This window comes from Stomoxys calcitrans, chromosome 1, assembly GCF_963082655.1.
Source record: "Stomoxys calcitrans chromosome 1, idStoCalc2.1, whole genome shotgun sequence".
Taxonomy (NCBI): domain Eukaryota; kingdom Metazoa; phylum Arthropoda; class Insecta; order Diptera; family Muscidae; genus Stomoxys; species Stomoxys calcitrans.
Window position 1 is genome coordinate 69551695 of NC_081552.1, and position 18692 is coordinate 69570386.

General features: G+C 37.6%; 1 protein-coding gene across 1 annotated transcript; it reads left to right on the top strand.

Annotated features, from left to right (window-relative positions):
• Positions 1–217: 217 nt before the first annotated feature.
• LOC131998564 (uncharacterized) lies at positions 218–17910 on the top strand. The gene is made up of 7 exons (XM_059371027.1): positions 218–371; positions 450–578; positions 1519–1654; positions 1749–1793; positions 1865–2002; positions 2492–2629; positions 14617–17910. Exons 3-7 carry the CDS (start codon positions 1519–1521, stop codon positions 17859–17861), a joined length of 3702 nt encoding a protein of 1233 aa, XP_059227010.1. The 5' UTR covers positions 218–371; positions 450–578; the 3' UTR covers positions 17862–17910.
• Positions 17911–18692: the final 782 nt, after the last annotated feature.

The window sequence follows — 18692 nt, forward strand, 5'->3', positions numbered from 1 at the left end:
TATAGCCAATGAATAGACAATTTTGGCGACAATGATATTTATAACGAAGGTAATGTTTTGACAACCGTCAACGTCGCAAGTGCCCATTTAAGGAATGCATAGTGGTCAAGCTGTGGGTACCAATTACAGCGACTACTATAATCACTTACTCTATACGCTTTCATATCTATCTCTAACGGGATTTTACCGTTCGAAACGAACATTCTAGAAGTGGAAATTCGCGAGAATACTCTCGGTTTTGATTGTATTATGAATACAGTATTCCAGTGTTCTTTCCTGTGTTAAAACGTTCGGCATTGGCGTGGCTTTGGTGCTCATTTGCACATCCATCGTTTTTAATTTTATTAAAAAAAGGAGGACAAAAGAGAAGAGTAAGTAATGTGATATTTAAAAGAAATTATTAATGTTATAGATTGATTATTGATGTTTTGATTCTAATTTGAATACAGTATTCCAGTGTTCTTTCCTGTGTTAAAACGTGCGGCAATGGTGTGGCTTTGGTGCTCATTTGCACTTCCATCGTTTTATTAAAAAAATAGTTTATCCTTTTATTAAAAAAAGAGGACAAAAGAGGAAGGGTAAGTAATGTGATATTTAAAAGAAATTATGAATGTTATTGTGGTAGCGATCCTCCTGCATATATGAGCAAGCTTGTTCGGAAGCTTTTTAGGAAGAGTCGGTGAAGACCGGCTTATCGCTGGGACTACTTTGTACCGATGATTGTACGCGACTGCAATTGCAGCCACTTTCAACCGTCCGCAACCTGTGGACGCGGTGACGATGAACAGCGCACAAATCGGTGAACAGGTGCTGATAGTCAAACAATTAATTTCTAAGTGGCAAGCAAAACAAAATAAGTGTCTTTGAGTATTTTTCATATAAGCACTCAAGAGTGCCATGAGGTCTGATGCAGTTCTCTGATTTGGATGTGGAGATGGCGATTCTCGTCACATTAATTTGGGCTTTCTGTCAGCATGATTTCATGCACTCATGCTCACGGACGAAGAATTTCAATTCAATCAAGCTCACGCACGATCACGTGACTGGATTTGGATCTCACTCACGAATCACGTGACTCATGCGTGACTCACAATTGATTTCATCTGACTTAAGTTTTTCGACTACCAACTATTCTAAGCTAACACAGGTACTCGGACGAGGACCTGCCTTTTTTGAAAAAAAGGTCACAAAACGCTATTTTTTTTTCAAAAAAAGGATCAACCCCTTTTTTTTTAGTTGAATCTTCTTGTTTGACCCATCTATAATGAAGTTGGGGACTATTGTAGCTAAGAGATTACATTCCCACCTTTGACGCTGAACATCCTTTTTGAATTTGGCTCAGATCGGTTCAGATTTTGATATAGCTGCCATACAGAACGATCTTTTGATTTAAGGTATTGGACTCATAAGCTGGTTTACATATATACCCGAGGTGGAGGGTATCCTAAGTTCGGCCCGGCCGAACTTAATGCCTTTTTACTTGTTTCTAATCCATTTATATTAAAATCCGTATTACAGATGTATTCATTGATAAGAACCACCAACCAACATTTGTTGGTGGTTGAATCGAAAAGCATTTCTGGAAATGGAACCAGAAGTGTTATATTCCAAAAAGGGGGAAAAAGGCACGTTGGACTTGTTGTATGCAAATCTAGTAAGTATGACCATCATTATGCCAACTTATATATTATATTTCTGCATAATAGTTGCATTAAAAGAAATTAAAACTCTTTATGTTCATTTAACAGATAATTACAATTTTATAAATGAAAGAAAACATCAGGAAGAAAAGGGTAAGTTATATTTCATTTAACTATTACCAAATATCTATCAGCAAAAATTTACGAGATTTTTAACTTTTTAGGCCACTTACAAAAAACAAAGCCGCTAAGCACTAAATCAATCAATGAGGGAGGTCGCCCATCTAACGAGGAAGAAAGTCGTCTAAACAAAGACGAAAGCACAATTTCCAAAATTACACCTGACATTGAAACTAAAATCGGTAAGTAGTTACATCAATTAAAGCCGTATTTATTTATTACAAATCTTTCTTATTTAAACAGCAGTATTTACAAAAAGTGTTTATAATAGGTTTAAAATCAGTTTTACATACTATTCACCTTTTACTTAATAGACTGATTTTAAAATTTCTCATTCAAAAACATATAATCAATCTACGACGCCCTCGCCTTAGACTGTTTTGAAAGTCTTCACATTTACCATTTACCATCATTGAGCTTAAACTTGAATCGGACTGCACTCATTGATCTGTGAGAAGTTCGCCCCTGTTCCTCAATGGAATGTCCATGGGCAAAATTTGCATTTTTACATTTACCCAGTTCGGTCAAAACGTTTTCCTTTCATCCGCCATACATATTTTCAATTTATAGACATGTTTTTTTGTGAATACGGCTGTTTTTTGTACTGAATACTTAAAATATCAATCAATTAATTTTCAATTTGGTTTGTCTACATATTTCACTTTCCTTAGAAAAATTATACACATCAAAAGAGGATAATGGTCGACCAAACAATGAAAGAGAAAGCCATTCAACTAAGAAAGAAAATTTTCCAACCAAACACGTCCCAACAAATAACATAAAAGCACCGCAAACTCAAGTTAAGTGCAGTAAGTAAATATACATACATATATAAAATTAAAGTAGTATTCATAGTAAATGTATAACATAGATGTCAATTTTTTTTCAAATATTTTTACTCATAGACGTACTCTAAAGTAAAACAACAAAACATTTTCCAATACGACTTATTTTTATCCGAACCTTTTTTGAGAACTCGAAACCAAGGTACAAGGCGTATTAAATTAGTCTTTCCAAGGCGTATTTAAGAAGGCGGGCACATCAGCACAGCTCATGGAACGTCAATTAAATTTCAAAAATTCAAAATTTAATTTTTTGTGTTTTATGATTGTTCTATTAATTGAATAATTTTAATAGTTCCTCAGTACAAAACCAGACATTAAAATGAAGAAGATTAGAAGCCAACATGCATGACAATACGGCGGTTAGGCGGTCTGGAGAAGTTTCCTCCAATCTGCCATTTAAAGCACCTACCCCTACAATTTCAGGGCAGTGACACTATGGGTGCTAAACCTTCTATGACCCCTCGTCATCCCCACAAATCAAGCCTAAATCTGCCATATGTCCAGCGCGACGTCAAAGTCTTGACATTGCAATGGCTTCTCAGGACTCAGTAGGGAGAGTGGCAGATCCACAATATCTAGGAGAGGTCCCCTAAACACTAAGTTAGGACATATTGGTGGATAGCACTAACTTCATCTATCATGTACTACTAACGGCCATACACCAATTCGCCGATGCTCCCCCTTATTAAATACGCCTTGCTCGTGACATCTCAAATTTTCGAGAAATTTGCTTTGACCAATCAGAAAAAGTTTTATTTATTTTTGAATGTAAAAGGAGGAAATAATAAATTTGAAAAATGCACACAATTCTCATTAGCTCTAACACTGGAGTTACATACCATGCACAGAATGCGTACTTACGCAATTTAATGCGCCCATATGCGTTTTCAAGGTTGAATCACGTACCATGCGGCTTTGGCTGCACACGATCATCCAAAAATCAGCTTTTTTTATGTCATTTCCAAAGATAGGTTAGGTTAGGTTAGAGTGGCAGTCTGCCATCAGACTCACTTAGACGTTTTCTTCCATTGTGATACCACAGGAACATGAGAAGGAATATGCCTTCTAGTTCCTAACGTTGAACCATCCAGATGGCTTTAAAAGCCTAACATCTTGCGAATGTTCACTTCCGCTAAGTCGGACAAGTTCTCAAAGAAATGAGAACCTTAAATGGAACTTCTTTAGACTGTCAGTGCAGGACACACACACAGCAGATGTTCTATTGTCTCTTTTTCCTCATAGCTTCGGCAAAAGTCGTTGGTGACAACCTTCAGTCTGTCAGCAGGTTTCCGATCAGACAGTGACCTGTCATGACGGACACATTGACTGAGACTTCTGCTCTAGCCAGTGACAGGAAAGCAGTAGACCTCTTCAAGTCTAGATTAGGCCACATAATTTTGGAATGCTCAGGCCTCTTCGTGACCATCTACCATTCGTTGCCCTTCAGTGCATCAGATGGTGTCGTCCTCAGTGCGGCTGTGATGCTCAAGCAAGCCATCCTTTGGATCCGGTTGAGTATTGAACAGAGGGTTGTTGTTGTTGTTGTTGTTGTAACCACATTGGTATGTGGAGGTGGCGATCCTCGTCAAGCTCCGTATGTGAGCAAGCTAGTTCCGGTCCAAAGGACCGATCGCCGCGGGAACGTTTAGGCCATTGGTTATTTAAAGGCGCCAATAACTCGCCTTGTCATATCGAGTATCATAGGCACTCAGTATTTATGCAAGAGCCGGCGCCAACCGACCTCTCACTGAGACTCTCCACTCGATACCGCTGATTGTCCGCGACTGTAGCTCCAGCTACTCCGTATATGGAGCATTCCACTATCCGCAACCTGTGGACGCGCCCGGTAGCTCCCAGCTGAGCTTTTCGTAATGACGATGAACAGCACACAAATCAGAGCTGAGGGTTCCAACCTGTGTGGTGCTCATAGTCATCCCGTGCCGGGTGAACAGAGGGTGGACTTTTGAAGCGCCGTCAAACTACAGTATACACCAAGTGCATGACGCGCGGTTTAAACCCCCCACTTTGCCAATGGCTCTTTTGCAGGTATATAGGGCAAGAGTGGCCTTTCTTGCCCATTCCGTAATGTTGAATTTGAAGTTCAATTTCTTGTCCAGCAAAACATCCGCATCGTATTAGCCTAAAAGAGAAGCGGACTTCTCTAAATTTGTGATGATAAGAAGTTATAGTTGAGTTGAGCACTATAGTTATAGTTGAGTTGAGCACTATAGTTATAGTTGAGCACTCATTGTGCCGCTGTGTGTCACATAGTTGACGAGCCCACAATGGCGTTGCATAACTTACCATGAACAGGCCAATTGCTCTGTATGTGTAAACATGGTCTCTTTAACAGCACCCCAAGTGCTTGAGGTGCATTCTAGGTTTCACTACCATGACACATTTTGTTATTAATATCTATGTTTCAATCATGCACTTTCCCCGCAACTCAGTGCCACAATATTTGCTTAATCGTAAATAACTCCTCATTTCCACAACTCCTGGATTAGTTCATTCAAGTCCATTGACCAATCTTGGCAGCATACTATATGCACTCTTAACGGCCACACACCAATATAAAAAAAGCCATCCTCGTAACCAACAAACTTTAACCTCTTGCTTTTCAAATGACCTGAAAATCCCACAAATATTTATTAGCCTCAAAAAGGGGTTCTCATGAAGGGTAACCGTCCTGTGGTGATTGGGTTCTAGTCACAATATTCCTATTTAAACCTATCATCTTGGTGGTTTTGTTGGTAAAGTCTCTGGAGCTTAGGGTAATTTTGAAAATTATTAAATGTTTTTTTTTTAGCTTGACACTCATAAATAAATAAACTTCATTCTTCTTGCTCTGATTGGTTGAAGTAAATTTGCCGTAAATTTGATATGCTATTCACCCAAGGTGTATTTATAAGGTGTGCGCATCAGCACAGCTGATGGAACTGCAGATGTCAAAACAATTTTGAATTCGCCGTGCGAAATTAAACTTTTAAAAATTCAAAATTAAATTTTTTGTGTGTTTGTATGATTTTGTATGTTCAATTAATAGAAGCTGATAGCTACCGGTCATGACCACAGCCCAGCGGAAAAATGCGGCGACTTAGAGGCCTGATATCATTCCTTGTTTTGCATCCGCGAGGCCTGATCTTCCCTTTCCTTGTTCATATCTTTTTAACATTGTGTGACATTGCTTTCCATAGTACTTTCCAAGTACTTAAAAACATCAGAAGTCCAATAGACACTCACATGTGTTTCATATATTTTATGGGGTACTTCAGAAGGAATGCATAAAGACGGGAGAGGCATCCCTTGTCAAACATTTAGAAGTTACAAGGTAGTCCTCTTGGAAACTTCATTTTGGGAGGCATACGGTCCTTCTATTAGAAGGCCTTCAAGAGCTGTTATCGGGCCTGTTTTAAGCACGCCTTATTGTTTTTCCCACTAGGAGGTTACGAAATAGGAATAGGAGCTTTAAAAACAATAACCTTTAAAATGGCTACATTTCAAATATTTCAGTATTTAAGTGTATGTAGGAGACCTAATTCTGCGCAACAGCGCTAAGTGTATCAGAGGAGGAATAGCTGCCGAAAGAAATGCAAATCCTGTGTTAGTTCGCCTCTCCATGTGTCCAGCGCTATTATATAGTGAACATTAGTTAACCCTGCTATCTTGGTGATTTTGTAGGGAAAGCCTTTGGAGCTAATGGGAAATTTAAAAAATTTTAAATTTGTTGTTTTGCTTTGACACTTAAATATAAATTAATTTCTGGGTCTCTGATTGGCTGAATCAAATTTGCCTTAAATTTGAAATGTCAAGGCGAATCGAATTTTATTCGCCTTGCTTACAAGTTTTGACATATCGAGTTCCCAAAAAAGATGCTTTGTTGTAGCAATTCGCCGATGAGCACACCTTATAAATACGCCTTGCTATTCACCAATATGTAGTAACTTGGTGTGTTTAAGGGACCCTTCCTAGATATGGTGGAGCTGCCACTTTCACTACTAAGAGTCCTGACAAACCATTGCAATATCAGGACTTTGGCGTCGGACTTACGCTTGATTTGTGGGGATGAGGAGGAGTTATAAAAGGTTGAGCACCTATTGTGGCACTCAGCTGGGAGTTACCGGGCGCGTACACAAGTTGCGGATAGTTGGATGATTCATATACGGAGTAGCAGCAACTGCAGTCGCGGACAATCAGCGGTATCGAGTGGAGTCTCAGGCACCGGCCCTTGCAAAAATACTGAGTGCCTATTATGCTCGATATGACAAGGCGAGTTATTGGCGCCTTTAAATAACCAATGGACATCATGTTCCTGCGGCGATCGGTCCTTTGGATCGGAACGAGCTTGCTCACCTATGGGGATTGATGAGGATCGCCACCTCCACATAATGTGGTTACGACAAAACATTAAATAATATGAACTATTGCTGTCGATTCAAATAATCGCTTTCTCTTCGTTATTGGAAACAACAGGACGACTATCATGCAAGCGGCAATGCGTTTCATCACAAGAAAAATTAAATTAAGAGTAACAAGCTCTTTAGCATGAAATATTAATTTAGACGTCTATTTTTGACAACATTTTGTGCGATGTCAGTACTAATGTTTCTTGTTATTATCGATTATTATTAAAGTTTGTTTATACGATTACACCTGGCAAAACTCAAAGCGGAGTTTACACGATACATAAAACTTAAAGTACGTTTACATTGGCCACTAAATCCGGATTTAAGGCTCTCATCAGCTGATTTTATAAAGGGGAAACAGGTGATCGAGCCATTAAATCCGGATTTAGTGGCCAATGTAAACGTACTTTTACATTCGTCGATTTTCTGTTGCTTTTTTATATTGGATAAACAAGACATGAAGAGTAAAAATGAAACGCAAAAATATTAATATAAATATTTGTAATCTATATATATAAAAGAGACGCGTGACTGACTGATTGCTGACTGACAGACAGACTGACTGACTGACTGATCATCGCCCAGCCCAAACGGCTAAAGCTAGAATCATGAAATTTTGCACGAATGTTGGTCTTGGGTCAAAGGCACGGTATAAGGCTGGGTTTGGCGAAATTCGTACGTTAAGGTACGAAAAAGTACCGAAATGGTACTTTTTTTGCCCAGCGCGAACGGAGAGGGCTAGGCGAATGATTTTGGGCTCAAATTAAAGAGCGTCTCGAAAAAATAAGATCTGGTCAAAAAAATCGTACCGGAAGTGGGAGAAAAAGTACGTTTAGTACCAAAATTGGTACCATTTGGTACTTTCTTTGTAAATTGAGCTAGAGCTCTGAATTTTAGAACTTAGGTTCACCATGGCAACCTAAATTAGGTGACTATAAGAGTTTTTAAAAATTTGTACATTAAGGTACTAAAAATAGTACCAAAAAGGTACGAAATTGGTAAACTTTGTACAGGACGGATAGATAGAGGTAGAATTTGGAAATTTGACTTAAAACACATATGGTCTAAAATGATAAAGGTGAAAAGAAAAAAATTAAAAAAAAAATGGCGGCGGGAGAAAACGTACGTTTAGTACCGCAGTTGGTACCATTTTGGTACTTTCTCTTCATGTGGTTGATAGTAGACAGGAGTAGTAGGAATTTGGTAATATTTTAGAGGAACATCCATTTATCAAATGTGGATGATAGTAGATAGGAACTGTAGGAATTTGGTAATATTTTTTATTACCATCCATTTATAAAATGTGGTTGATAGTAGATGGGAGCCGTAGGAATTTGGTTATATTTTATATTACCTCCCATTTATAAAATTTGAATGATAGCAGATAGGAACAGTAACAATTTGGTAAAACCTTATATTCATCCATATTGCAAATCTGGGTAATAACAAATCGGAACTGTAGGAATTTTATAATATTTGAAACGAACATTCATTTTTCAAATGTGAAATTTTATGCGCAATTTTTAGAAAACTTGATAACTTTATAAACTGAGTGACTACCTAGGTTTTCAGAAGTCCTATACTAAAAAGCGGACTTCAAAAACGAGTGTGGCGAAGCCTACCACCGGGACGCTAGTTTATAAATAAAATTTGAAAAACATGTGAGAACATAAAAGTCAAATAAAATTTATTAGGATATGTTCACTTCATTTCATAAATAATTGGTTTAGTTTTATTTTGCCATTGACTATAGAGGTGTTTCTGTGTAAACAAGCTTTTAATTAATATTGGATGTGTTTGTGCAGTTCAATGAAATTTGTATGAAAATTACATCTATCCAGGATAACGAAGTTCTAGATAGATGTCATTTTCGTTCATATTTCATGGCCCTGCACTATATATGAGCGAGTTAAAAACTCGCTAAAGTTAAACAATATTTTTTTTTTATTCAGTAATACTAAGCCTACTCGGCCTGAAATTCGTATTACACAGTATAATTAACCTAAGTGTATAACAACATAACAATACGATAATAATAATTTGACGACTAATTTGTAATTTTGACGACTAAAAACACTAATTCACGTGAGGCAGCACAGAATGAATAATATGTGAATGAATATGTGTTTGTAAGAAAAAGTTTGCCCCTGTTCCTTAATGGAATGTTCATGGGCAAAATTTGCAATTTACAAAAAAAAGTTGAAATTGATTGTTGTTGTAGTAACGACATTTGTATGTGGTTGTGGCGATCCTCATCAATCACTATAGGAAAGCAATCTCGTACCGGCCAGTAGGACCAATCGCAGCAAGAACTTTATGGCCATTAGTTATTTAAAGGCGTCAAAAAACCGCATTGTCATATCGAGCATCATTTGCACTAAGCATTTAAGCAAAAGCCGGCGCCGCCCGACCTCTCACTGAGACTCTCTACTCCCAATGCCGATTGTCCGCGATTGCAGTTGCAACTACTCCGTATTCGTAGAATGTCACTATCCACAACCTATGAATGCGCAAACGTATTTGTCTTTCGTACTGTCTTGTACAGGACTAGGCAAATGTTGTCTTTACCTTCTTAATTGTACCAGGTATAGCCTATGGAGTTTTTGTAAATTTAACCTAGTTATCGATAACAGTAATGTCATCGCATGGATGTTTTGATTAAATACGTTTAACGAAAGCGCCGTTTTAATAATAAAGTTGCAGGATTCTCCCAAAATGCGTGTATTACTACGACAAAAAAACAAACATAAATATCCTTGAGGCTGGTTTAAACACACGAGTAATGTGTGTTTGGTTTAATAGGCTATTGATTGCTAATCTTTTACCCAAAGGAGTCAGTGATAGGGGATGGTTTCAAAACAAGATATAAACGGAATAACTCCACAGGATGAAATGTGAAAAAATGGATAATAGAACAGCATAAACCCGTCATATACATACATACTTTCTTTGGAAACGGTGAGTGTGGAATAAAAGCATTAAGCAGGTGCTATTCAAACATATAGTTACTCATAGAAGCCGCCTTTCCCCACTACATATCACCAGCGTAGACGATGTAATGCATTTTTGAATTTGCACCCTTTATAACTATATTCTGATAAGAATTCTTCTACTTTTATCGATTTTGCATTTATTATCCATTTTCGCCGTAACAGTGAGTAACATGGAACTCTTCACATCCGAGTATGGATTATATCCGCAAATGTTTGTATGTAGCTGCCATATAGCCCTATTTCCCGATTGATGACATGACAAAAGTTCCTTTTCTTACCCAGAATTTACGGAATCAGTAAAAAATCCCTTGGCACTCGTACAAATTACAGTCAATATTATTGCTTCCGCTCTTTTTTCTCCGAAATTTTAAACAGCGAGAAACATAGTTGTTATAACAGTTGTAGATTGTCCAAGCATAGAAGACATTGACGATAATGTCAATAGAACTATCTTTCGAAGATAGTTGTCCACTTCGAGAAAGGACATCAGCCCAAGAAAAACCCTGGATGACCGGGGAGATTCGCAATAAAGGGAAAGAGGTCTGCAGACTTTATAACAGAGCACGTAGTATATTGGGATATGTATTATGCACGTCTCAAGGAATACAATGAGACTACCAGAAAGGCAAAGCGTGCCTCCTGGGGGCTTTTCTCCTCTCAGGTCCTTAGCGTTAATGACGCCGTCAAAATGAAAAAGTTTCTCTCAAAAACCCTTGTCCAAACTGAAACGTTAGTGGACGACATGGGAGTGAGAGCAGAGATAACGGAGGATATGTTGAGGCTTTTGATAAAAACCCGTTATCCACAGGATACGACGGGACTCATAGACACACAGGAATCTGGGAATGATGGGAGTGCTCGAAGGATTATCCTCACAGAATTTATGGTAAAGAAAGTCCTGAGGAGCTTCAAACCTTTCAAGTCACCCGGACCTAAAGGAATATTTCCGACGTTAATACACTCATAGAAATTTGTTAATAAAAACAGTAAAAATGTTTGCTGAAACAGCAGAAAGTCTTCTGAAAATGGGAAAGCAGTAATTTGTTGCTGAAACAAGTAACATTTTCTGCTGTTTTCAAAATTTAAAAGTTGAAAAAGGCTCAAAAATGTCGTAAACATTTCAAAATTTTGTATATTCCATCTTACTTGTCAATGTTACAAGCATATAAGTTAAAGTTTTTTCAAATTTCCTACAATTTGGTAACTTTTGATAGAATTTACACAACAGCAGACAAAATAACTACTGCAGTTATATCATTATATTATATCGCTTTTAAACAAAAAATTAACGCCTAAAATTAAAAAAAATTTTAATTTTTATGTGTAGCAAATGCCTGAATTGTTGCTTAGAAGTTCAAAAATGTATTCAATACTTACTAAATTTTTTTTAATTTTTAATTTAATAGCAGCAGACAGTGTTTGCTGATATCAGCAGACTAATTTTTTTGGGTGTACAGAAGGAGGCCGACTATTTGGCTCCCCATCTGGCTAATATTTTCACAGCGTGTCTAAGACTTGCATATACTCCGAAAGCCTGGCAGGAGGCCTTTCTACTCAAAACCATGGAACGTATTGTGGATACCATGATAAAAAGTAGAACATCCAGCGAACTGCTCAAATACAAACAGCATGCCTATGTCAAGGGAAGGTCGGTGGAGACCGCTCTGTACGAGGTTGTGCTTAAAATAGAAGAATCCTTAGATGCCAAGAAGTACACATTGGCGGTATGCATTGACATCGAGGATGCTTTTAACAAAGTGCGGACCGACACACAGATCCAATCCTTAGACCAGTACCGGGTGGACCGGGTCCTTATAGACTGGTCCTTATACATCATATGCTAAGGAACAGGTGGATAAATTGTTGGTCCCATGACATAAATATAAGGGAGAAATTGGCACAGGGCACGCCACAGGGGGACATTTTATCGCCACTCGTATGGGTGACCACCATTTATAACCTATTACGAATGCTGACGGAGGGGAGATTTGAACCCGTCTGCTACGCAGACGATGTTATAATACTTCTAACGGGTAAGGATCCGAACCAACTATACAGAGGGCCGAAAAGGTCTTGCAGATGGCATACGACTGGGCTAGACCTAGGTGTCTCAATGTCAACCCAAAAAATACCAAAATCTGCTTGTTCACGAGGAATACATAGGTGGGCCAATTTGACGCACCACTTTTCCTCAATAGAACGATTTCGATATCTGACAAGTTCAAGTACTTAGGTGTGATCTTGGGCAGAAAACTGAATTGGAAGTGTCACATTCTGTAGCGTATTAAAAAAGGCTCACAGATGTTGGGCACTAAGTAGCATACATAGGGTCGTATGCTCGAAATGGGGCCTGAATTCGAGGACAGTCCACTGCCTCCGGAAAGTAGGATGGAGCCCAGGCTCCTTGACATATGTATAGAGACACTCGCCACCAGTTAGATAGTTGGGTTCCTTGCATGGTTGGTATATTAAAATATGATCTTACGAAAAACAGAGTAATTTGAGAGAATTATATTCAGGCCTGTTCCGGTTTTCGAAAAAGCAAAACGAAAGAATTTCTTTGCCTTATTTCTTGCAAACCTCTTAACGTCGATGTTTGAATGCATACTCTAATCAAAGCTCTATATAGTTAGAGCAACCTCAAGTGATTTCAAATCTTTAAAGGAAGGGGTTTATAAAATATAAGCAAAATAATATTTTGCGTTTTGCGAATTCGGAAACCGGAACAGGGCTGATATAAAATGAATTTGGTCTTGAAACTCACGGTTATTTTAAAGAAATTTGGCAAACAACTTAAGCATTATAAAAATACAATCTTATTTCTTTTATAAGTGCAAATTATTAATGATTATCTATATATGTACATATGTATGTCAGTAAATCTTAAATTTAAATTTAAATCTATGGGTCGATTATGGATTGCAACCCAACTTCAGTTAAGTTGACAATGGCCAAATTTGTTATAGGAATTTCCATTTCTGTATTAAATTGCATATGTTTTTCAAATCTACTTAATAGCTGAACGCTCAAAACACTGATATTGAATGAAACTGGGAAAAATCATGGTTTTATGTCTTGGCAACGCAACTTTAGTTGCGCTACCATTAGGGTTTTGCATTTCCCGGCTTTTTTCATTCCCGGGAAAACGGGAAATAAAAACTCTTATATCCCGGGTTCCCGGGAATTTTTTGGATTTATTATTTTCATTCAAAAAAACACAAAATCGAGGTAGAAAAATAGTTTTTATTTTAAAAAATTTAGCAAAATTGGCGTTCAACGTGGAGGTAAACATATTTACTTGTTTTCGCTAAAAGATATTGTGTTTTACAATAATTTCAGATGTTTTTAAAATAATGTGCCTTTACTACAACCAAGGCGTTTAGAAGTTTACTTGACATAAGATTTCTAGTTTTAGTGAAAAATTTCCAGCAATGGAAAATGTTCTTTCGCATTCTACCAAGTAGGTTTTATTGATAAAAAGTAAAAAGCGTGCTAAGTTTGGCCGGCCCGAATCTTATATACACTCCATTTTGGATCGCATTAGTCAAGTTCGTTATCCGGTATTTCTTTATAGGCAAACAAAGGATAATGAATAAAAATTGCCACGCTATTGAACTTATATCAAGTTATAGACCGATTCGGACCATGCTTTGTTTGGAAGTTGAAGACCATAGTAGAATTTATTATGCAAGAGGCTCAAGAAATATAATCGGGAGATCAGTTTATATTGGAGCTATATAAGGTTAGAAACCGACTTAGACCATACATAGCATAGCTGTTGGAAGTCAAAACAATACACTTCAGGCAAATTTTCAATCAAATCGGATTACAATTGCGCTCTCTAGAGGCTCAAGAAGTAAATATCCAAGATCGATTTATATGGACCGATATAGCCTATTTACATTACACTAGTAGAAAGTATTTGTGCAAAGTTTCAAGCGCCCAGCTTTATTCCTTCGGAAGTTAATGTGCTTTCGACAGACATACAGACGGAAAGACATGGCTAGTTCGACTTTAAAAGTCATGACGATCAAGAATATATGTATATGTACTTAGTGGGGTTTAAACGAATATTTCCAGGTTCTACGAACGAAAAGACGAAATTGGTATACCTTCTTCCTATGGTGGAGGGTATACAAATTAATAAAATACCAATATATCAATATTTTCCGTTTTTCCCGGGAAAAATTAAAAAATTTCTCGGGAATTCCCGTCCAAAAAAATACGGGAATTCCCGGGATTTCCCGGCTCGGGAATTCACGTTGCAAAACCCTAGCTACCATCCATAATCGACCCCTTAAACTCATTTTGTTTTTGGATTTACTTCCAGCTTAGACAAATGGGATGAATTTCTCCTGCACAGTGCTTTTTGCACAACAAATTTGCCTAAACTTTCTAAAGGGTTTTTGTTGTTCTGATTTTCTACGATATAGAAAACAAATCCATTGGTCTACACTTGACGTAAATCCAACAATAAAATAAAATAATTTTGTGACCAAAATAAAAAAGATCAAAATAACATAAATTAAAACTTGGAAACTTTTGTTTGAAGGGGTTAACCAAGACAAATCTAGTCTGAATGTCGTCATGATCGCTGCTGATATTACAAAAGTTGTAAAACAATCAGATACTCCAGTTTTAATTTCACCACCAACATCAAAAAACTGCTTACCTCCATCAAAGTCATCCTGCAATAAAAAACCACACCGTCATCGAACTCAGGACAAATGCAGTAATATTGGCATGATTGCGGCAGATTTTGCAAAAGTAGGAGAGCCTTTCCTCCAGGACAATTTGTCTACTATAAACACTGCTCAGAAACTAGACCTATGTTCGTCGCCTAAAGAAGATCCTCCAGGTATAACAAATACTTTAGGATTGTTTCAGAACTCTCTTGTTATACCTTCAATACCTAAAACCCACTTGCCTCCGAAACCATCAACGTCCTCCACCAATATAAACTCAAGATCGACGAGTTCAATTTACTTGGATTCCCAGGACAAATCTGGATTGGATATTACCTTAATTTCTACAGATACTAAAAAAATCAATTCTGCTATTAGATTTCCAATAAACCAAGATGATTTATCTACTTATGACACTATTCCGAAACCAGAATGTAATTTATCTCTTGAGAAAATCATGCGCACTGAAGAGGATCCTCCAGGCATTACAAATACCTTAGGATTGGTTCAGAACTTCAAGCTATGCTCGTCAAGAGAGAAGTACCTGAACATTAGAGAGGATCCTTCAGTTATTATACCTCCAGTACCTGAAAGCCACTTAACTCCTAAACCATCAACGTCCTCTTCCAATATAAACTCAAGATCGACGAGTTCAATTTACTTGGATTCCCAGGACAAATCTGGATTGGATATTAGCTTAATTTCCACAGATACTAAAAAAGGCAATGCCGCTATTAGATTTCCAATAAACCAAGATGGTTTATCTACTTATGACACTATTCCGAAACCAAAATGTAATTTATCTCTTGAGAAAATCATGCGCACTGAAGAGGATCCTCCAGGCATTACAAATACCTCAGGGTCTGTTCAGGACGTCCACCTGAACAATAGGGAGGATCATCTTGTTAATGTGTCATCAACTCAGCCATGTTTAACGACATCAACGTCTTCCTCCAACATAAATTTCAACTCGACGTTTTTGTACGAAGGGATTTCTCAAGAAAAATGTAGTTTGGTGGATGTTAGCTTAATTACTGCAGATACTTCTAAATGCAATACAAGCGTTGAAACCTCATTGAACCAAGAAAATACGTCTACTTCACAATACGTTCCAGACACCGATATAAGCTCGGCATTAGAGCAAAGCACACAAATTATAGAGGAACCTCTTAATATAAATCTGGTCACGGTTCCCCTTACAGGCAAAGTGAAGAAAAAGCATTATTGCAAATTTTGCGGTTCATTGCAAACTCAAATTGGAAGGCATTTGCTTTTGAAACATAAGTCCGAGAGTGAAATAAAAACTGCGAGCAGGCTGCCTGCAAAGAGTAGTGCTCGAATGAAAATCTTGGAAAAGTTGAGGAAAGAAGGGGATTTTGTGCACAATACAAGTAAATCCATAAACACCGGCATATTAATTGTGCCAAGAAATGCACAAAAAAAGTATAAAAAAAAAGCTATTGATATGGTTTGTTGCTCCATTTGCAAAGGTTTTTTTTCGAAATTGAGTTTTCGAACACACCGGAGAATCTGCAGCAAATTCAACAAGGTTAGAAGGAAATCAACTATAACGGCGGGCAAAGAGCTAACTCAATTTTACCATCCAGCGGCCAGTCCAGTCCTAAGAACAAAGATTTTACCGGTTCTTAAAGACGACGCAGTAACAGATTCCATAAGGTTCGATGAACTTATCATTAAATATGGAACAAAGTTGGCACATAAGTACACATCCCCCCACAATTATGAAATGATTCGTGCGCAGTTGAGGTATTTAGGCAGGTTTAAGATTGAGGCTAAAGTATTAGACAATGAAATCACTGAATTTAAAGACGTTTTTAGACCCCAAAAACATGATTTGTGCATAGAAGCTATAAAAAAGGTGGCAAGTTGGAATGAACAATGGCAATGGTATGACCATCCACAAGTGGCCATAACACTTTCATCGTTAATTAAAAAATGTGCGTACACACTGCAAGCAGAATTTGTCAAAGAACAGTTGGAGGAGAATAAAAAAAACGTCAGTGATTTTATCTTATTATGGGAAGAGGAGGCGCCCACGATGATAAATAGAAAAGCCTTTGAAGATCAAAATAATCAAAAGCGCGTAAAAAAAATTGTCTTACCAACAAAAGAAGATATTCAAAAATTGTATAATCATCTGAAAAATCTAATGGTCGGATACATGTCGAAATTGACACACTTCGATATGCACAATTACATTGAATTAACTAAATGTACTTTAGTGCTTGTACAAATATTTAACAGAAGAAGGGCTGGAGAGGTTGAGCGTATCCAAATTGCTAATTATACCAATAAAGAAATTATTACAGAGAGAACGGAAAAAGAGCTTCTAAGCAATTTATCTAATGATTCTATACATTTTGCTAAACAATATGCGCGACTAGCTCTAAGAGGTAAACTCGGCAGAACAGTGCCGGTTCTTCTCAGCCCATTAGTCGTGAAGGCAATCGATATCATATTAAAATACCGTAAAAAAGCAGGGATAACTGATAAAAATCCGTTCTTATTCGCAAACCCTTCTAAATCTACATGCCAATACTTTCGAGCATGTACTTTGATGAGAGAATTCTCTATTGAATGCGGGGCAGAAATGCCAGAAAGTCTTCGTGGAACCAAATTGCGCAAACACATCGCAACACATATGTCTATGATCAACGCAGAAGAAGCCTCCATTGACAAGTTGGCTAATTTTATGGGACACCATAAAGACATACACAAGAATGTATATCGCGCAACAATTCCAGCAGCTGAAGTTAACTGCGTATCACAAATTCTGATGGCGGCAATAGGAATTAATGATGGCGGTGATGAAAGCGATGAGGAATGCGGTGGAGATAATATAGACAATAGAAATGGTGGTGGTAATGTTGATGATGCAGTTAATGTTGATGATGGAGTTAATGTTAATGATGGAGGTAATGTTAGTGATGGCAGAAATGTTGGTGATGGAGGAAATGTTGGTGATGGAGGTAATAGAGGTGACCAAGACAATCAAAGCCATGGAGGAGAATCATGCGATCAAAGCGATCAGGATGAGGAAGAAGATCCGACTTGCAATGCAAAGAAGAAAAGAAGAAGTAGTAAGTGTTAAAGCTGGTACTATGTTCGTTTTTCGCCGATTACTTTTTTTAGATAAAAGATTTTAGAGCAAACAAGTAAAAGCGTGCTAAGTTCGGCCGGGCCGAATCTTATATACCCTCCACCATGGAGCGCATTTGTCAGTTCTTTTCCCGGCATCTCTTCTTAGGCAAAAAATGATATAAGAAATGAAAGAAAGAAAAATCTGCTATTAGAGCGATATCAAGATATGATCCGGTTTAGACCACAATTAAATTATATGTTGGAGACCTGTGTAAAATGTCAGCCAATTCGAATAAGAATTGCGCCCTTTGGGGGCTCAAAAAGTAAAATAGAGAGATCGATTTATATGGGAGCTCTATCAGGATATAGACTGATTCAGACCATAATAAACACATATGTTGATGGTCATGAGAGGATCCGACGTACAAAATTTCAGGCAAATCGGATAAGAATTGCGCTCTCTATATGCCCAAGAAGTCAAGACCCAAGATCGGTTTATATGGCAGCTACATCAGGTTATGAACCGATTTGACCCATACTTGGCACAGTTGTTGGATATCATAACAAAACACGTGGTGCAAAATTTCATTCTAATCGGATAAGAATTGCGCATTCTAGAGCCTCAAGAAGTCAAGACCCAAGATCGGTTTATATGACAGCTATACTAGGTAATGGCCCGCATTGAACCATACTTAGCACAGTTGTTAGAAGTTATACTAAAACACTATGTGCAAAATTTCAGTCTAGTCGGATGAGAATTGCGCCCTCTAGAGGCTCAAGAAGTCAAGACCCAAGATCGGTTTATATGGCAGCTATATCAGGTTATAAACCGATTTGAACC